Below are 2500 nucleotides of genomic sequence, written 5' to 3'. Positions count from 1 at the left end.
TACATACATATACATACATATACATACATATACATACATATACATACATATACATATATACCATCAACTACAAACAGGGGAACACACATGCATATGCATCATGTACTCTTACATGTAGCTATATCTATACATGTAACTGTATATGCACAAACAAAACCATTTACATGTACACACACACACACATACATCCATACACATGCCGGCATACGTGCATACGTGCCCTATATATAAATTTAAACGCGTATGTGTATTGCTTCTCTTGCATACACACACATGGACACGTACAAACATACACACATGTACTGGTACACATATACACCTGCGAACTTCCTAGCATACGCGCTCATAGTCATGCACAAACGTTTGAACTGTGTCTGTATGGGTACATATAAGCACTCCATTATAATGTGCATAAATTGTAGGGTTGCAGCAGAGGGATTGAGGGAAGGAGGCGGGTGCTGTAGAAGTGGAGGAACTAGGATGGTACTGGAATAGGTAATGACGAGGTTTAGGGTTAGAGGAAGTTAGAAAGGGGATTTTGTATCTGGCAATTTTTCGGATTTTTTTTTGTCGCATTCCTTAGCGGTTGCTAAGCCGGCGTGCGCCCTCGTACGACCGCGGCCACGGTTCTCGGAGTCAGCGTCTGGTGCTCGTATCAGGTGTTATCGCTTGACTTAATATATAATTTATCAGGTGGATCTTCTGTCGAGGGGTTGATTAAACTTTTCGCTTTATGGTATAGGTTTAAACCTACCTGATTTTGTGATGTGATGCATTTACTGGCGGTTTTTCTAGGTTAAAACCCGTCTTACCCGTGCGACTAGGCACTGTTGCCATTTTCTAATGACTTTTTTCAGGGGGGAGGGGTGATTACTATTTTTCTTAACGCTATTTCCATCTATTGTGGCACTCGCAACGGCCAATGGGAGCTCATGAACTCATTTAACACAGTAATGGAACCTAGTATTCCTAGTTGGCTCTTAATGTCACTCTTTTTAATTGAAAGGCTCCACGTATTCTAATGTTGAATTTTATATACTTGTGAGACGTTTGGATGAATTATGATATTCGTTCTAATATATGCTCTCTACATTCGTGACTCTTTCTCTCTTATGTAGCAATATAACAGATCACATCTATCTCGAAATTTTGAACAATTATTGTCATCGACCTAACCACAACACCTCTCATCTGCATTCATATATACATATATATATATATATATATATATATATATATATATATATAGATATAGATATAGATATAGATATATATGTGTGTGTGTGTGTATATATGTATATATATATACATATTATATATTTTATATTTACGATCTACCTATCTCTCTAAATATATGTATATATATATATATATATATATATATATATATATACATATATATATGTATATATATATATATATATATATATATATATATATGAAAATATACATGAAGATAAACACACACACACACACACACACACACACACACACACATATATATATATATATATATATATATATATATATATATATATATATATATATATATATATATATATATATTGATGAAAGATGGAATAATGCAATACCGCATTGATATATATATATATATATATATATATATATATATCTAAATATATATAAATATATATATATATATATATATATATATATATATATATATATATATATATATATATATAAATATATATATATATAAATATATATATATATATATATATATATATATATATATATATAAATATATATATATATATATATATATATACATATATATATATATATATATATATATATATATATATATATATATATATATATGAAAGGAGAAAACACTCTACCGTGTTGATACTATGGTAGAAAACGCCACAGTGTAAAACTAGATTTATTAAAAATGAGACAACGCCTTCCCCCGTATGCCGGCCACCCTTCACACAGTCCGCCCGCCCCTCCGACCTGATCTGACCTCCCATCGTTTCCGTCCGTCTGTGCTCACCTACCCCGTGTCTCCGCGTTGCCTTCCACTCTCTGTTTTATACCCCCTCCTCTCCTTTTCCTCTTCAGACCTGAAGATGGAATCCAGTTGGATTCCGACTCTGTTGTCTCATTTTTAATGAATTTACTTTTATATTGTGTTTTTCTATATATACATACACATATAAACACATATATGTAAACATGTATATATATATATATATATAAATTAAATTATTATATAATAATAATATATATATATATTAAATAATATTATTATATATATATATATATTTTATAAAGTAATATAAAATATAACTTATAGATACATTTATATACACGCACAAAGAAGAAAAACACACGTACACACATAAACACACACATATATATATTTCTCTCTAATGTAGCACCATAACAGATCACTTCTGACTGGTAATTTTCAACACCTGTTACCTCTGACTAAACCAATGGCTCTTTATATATATGATATATATATATAAAA

General features: G+C 30.3%; 1 protein-coding gene across 1 annotated transcript in view; it reads right to left on the bottom strand.

Moving 5' to 3' along the window:
* Positions 1-401, bottom strand: part of LOC125024811 (zinc finger protein 84-like) — a gene marked incomplete at its 3' end in the record, with an annotated part of 24024 nt that extends 23623 nt beyond the window's left edge. Inside the window, exon 1 of the mRNA XM_047612578.1 lies at positions 362-401. Coding sequence (XP_047468534.1) covers positions 362-401 — 40 coding nt within the window. The remainder of the gene's footprint in view (positions 1-361) is intronic.
* Between the last annotated feature and the right edge of the window lie 2099 nt (positions 402-2500).

Source organism: Penaeus chinensis, unplaced genomic scaffold (genome assembly GCF_019202785.1).
Source record: "Penaeus chinensis breed Huanghai No. 1 unplaced genomic scaffold, ASM1920278v2 CTG_532, whole genome shotgun sequence".
In the NCBI taxonomy this organism is placed as follows: Eukaryota; Metazoa; Arthropoda; class Malacostraca; order Decapoda; family Penaeidae; genus Penaeus; species Penaeus chinensis.
This window is presented reverse-complemented; position numbering and strand designations above follow the sequence as displayed.